Genomic DNA, 2444 nt, shown 5'->3' on the forward strand with positions numbered 1-2444 from the left:
AATAGCATCAAAGATGTTGACAAGACTGCAAGATTGGCCGTGTGTTTATTCCGAAGTTGTTCATATGTGACGATTAGTTGAGGCTTCCAATTAGGGGTTTGAATATTCGATAAGATGATGGAATATGTTAATATGGGTTGTACTTTTGATTCAAATTTTTAACGAATTCTCTTTTCTGTTTTTTTTTTACAGTTCTGTATAAATTTTTAAGTTGATAACTGTAATTGTTCGTACTTTGTTTCAAAAAGAACAAAGGGTATTCCCAAAATGCGCACTTTAATGAGACGTGCATTACTTTATAATTGCTTGAAATGTACTGAGATAAACACTTTTGATTAAAAGTAAAAATTATAAAAAAAATATAAAATAAGTATAAAAAATATATTGCTTTTGCAAAACTAAAGCAGAGATATTAGAAAAGCTTGATAAGGGCGTACAAGCAAATTATTTAGCTTTGGAGAACAATATGATAAAATCTGCTATCACTTATATTAGATCCAAAAAGGGTGCTATAATTGCTGCTGCTTCTTATACTTAGGAAATGGAAACAAAAAATTTTTTGCCTGATGCCGAATATTTTCTGATGGAAACATATCTGTTTAAATGGTTTTTATATGAGTAAAGTGTACACTTAATGGACTAATGTTAAAGACGAACGATGTATATTCTGATAAAAATGCATCAGCGTTCAAAACAAGAAATGAATAGCTCACAAAGTAACAATAACCGTAACGATAACATTGTAAAAAATGTAACTAAATCTAAAAAACAAACAAACATTACTGAATATTTTATACAATAATGCATAATAAGAATTGATTTCAACTGTAAAATAAAGTTTTTATGTAAAGTATTAATTTTTTAATGATTTTTCATAGAAATTAAAACTTTTCGCAAATTCCTGAAATTCCTGGTTCTAATTTTTGAGCCTCTACTGTATTATTAGTTTTATTTCTAGTAAAAGCTAGGTAAAAGTTCCTCCTTTCAAGGAGAATATAAACCATTAATAGAGCATGAATATTTCTAATAATACTGCTATATACTTTAAAAATGCTGACGATATAATTTTTGTTTGAGCAGATATTAATCGAAATATATTAACCAAATATTAACCGTTTTGTTCATAAATACTTATAAAATTAGAATGCTTGTGTTGTTTTTATCTTTTTCTCAGTGTCTGATAGATAGTTATCAGTACCAATGAAAGAGTTTTTTTATTGATGTTAAGGTAAAACTTTTTCAATAAAATTGTAAATGGGGAATCACCGTATTTTTTGAGACTGTTGGTTACAACAACAATTTAATGGAATAGTGCAAAACTATTGAGTACTACATGACCAATCTTTCAAAATAAGTAACACTGATTACTATATGCAAAATAAAGTTTTAGTTTGAGTTTTAATGTAATTATATAAAAAAGTTAGTTAAAATAAATTTTTTGAATTGATATTTATCAAATTGATGCAAACATAAAAAAATGTATATATTTAATATTATTAAATAATTATTAATTAATTAAATACCTAAAATGCATTTTAAGCTTTGAATAACTTTATATAAATTTTAAGCTATTACACTCATAAAATTTTGAATATATAAATATAAAGGCATATCATACTTACCAAATATGGCTTTCTTGCTAACGGCATTGTCATTAAAGCTAATGTGTGGAAAAAATGAAAACGATTTGCTGTTTTTAAAAGAGTTCTAGCTTCTTTTTGGTCCATTGGATCCTCCATGCGATCTATAATCGCTTTTCCATATGCACCCATTATTACAGCTGCACCGCCACTGATGCCGGCTAGACGCACAAAATTATAATTTCCACCAATCAAATCTTGAAGATTTACTTTTGGCGGTGGTAGAACAGGCACGACAGCATTATTTACATTCGTGTTCTTCGGTGTTATACCCTACAAACAATATACATTTATTAACAATGTTTTTATCAGTCTAAACACTACTACTTACAGTACTCTTGGCAATTCCGCTTACAACGCCTATTAGCCCTTGGCTTATTGGATTGCCAAAAATCAGGTATCCCATTGTATCACCAAACGACATTTTAAATTTCGGCTTCTAATTACTCGGTTTCAAATAAAATAACTTACTTAACAAAATGAAGGACGTTTTTTGCAAAACAGTTCATAAGGAATGCATATAATTTTACAGTGTTGAAAAACACATTACAGAAATCGCTCATATTACATTTGTACTTAAATATATGTTTAACTGCATAATACCAGACCGACATTAAAGCATGATATAGACGATTCTGCATGTAAGATAACCAAGTATACGTATTCCTATACACTTTGAAACAAGGTGTAATTTTAAGCCATACATGTCTGCAGACCACAATTTAGTGTTCATACTTAAATAAGCACAGTTTAATACATGTAAAAGAGCTTACAATTCTATTGTTAGCAAATAATATTTAGGTC

The 2444-nt window shown here is 28.2% G+C and overlaps 1 protein-coding gene across 1 annotated transcript in view; it reads right to left on the bottom strand.

Annotated features, from left to right (window-relative positions):
• LOC119677211 (uncharacterized protein K02A2.6-like) overlaps nt 1–2156 on the bottom strand; it is an 11250-nt gene extending 9094 nt beyond the window's left edge. Inside the window, exons 1-2 of the mRNA XM_038088483.1 lie at nt 1972–2156; nt 1623–1913 (exon numbers count right to left, since the gene is read on the bottom strand). Of these exons, the coding sequence (XP_037944411.1) occupies nt 1623–1913; nt 1972–2064 (384 nt within the window). The 5' untranslated portion in view covers nt 2065–2156. The remainder of the gene's footprint in view (nt 1–1622; nt 1914–1971) is intronic.
• Between the last annotated feature and the right edge of the window lie 288 nt (nt 2157–2444).

The sequence above is a fragment of the Teleopsis dalmanni genome, chromosome 2 (genome assembly GCF_002237135.1).
Source record: "Teleopsis dalmanni isolate 2A chromosome 2, ASM223713v2, whole genome shotgun sequence".
Classification (NCBI taxonomy): Eukaryota; Metazoa; Arthropoda; class Insecta; order Diptera; family Diopsidae; genus Teleopsis; species Teleopsis dalmanni.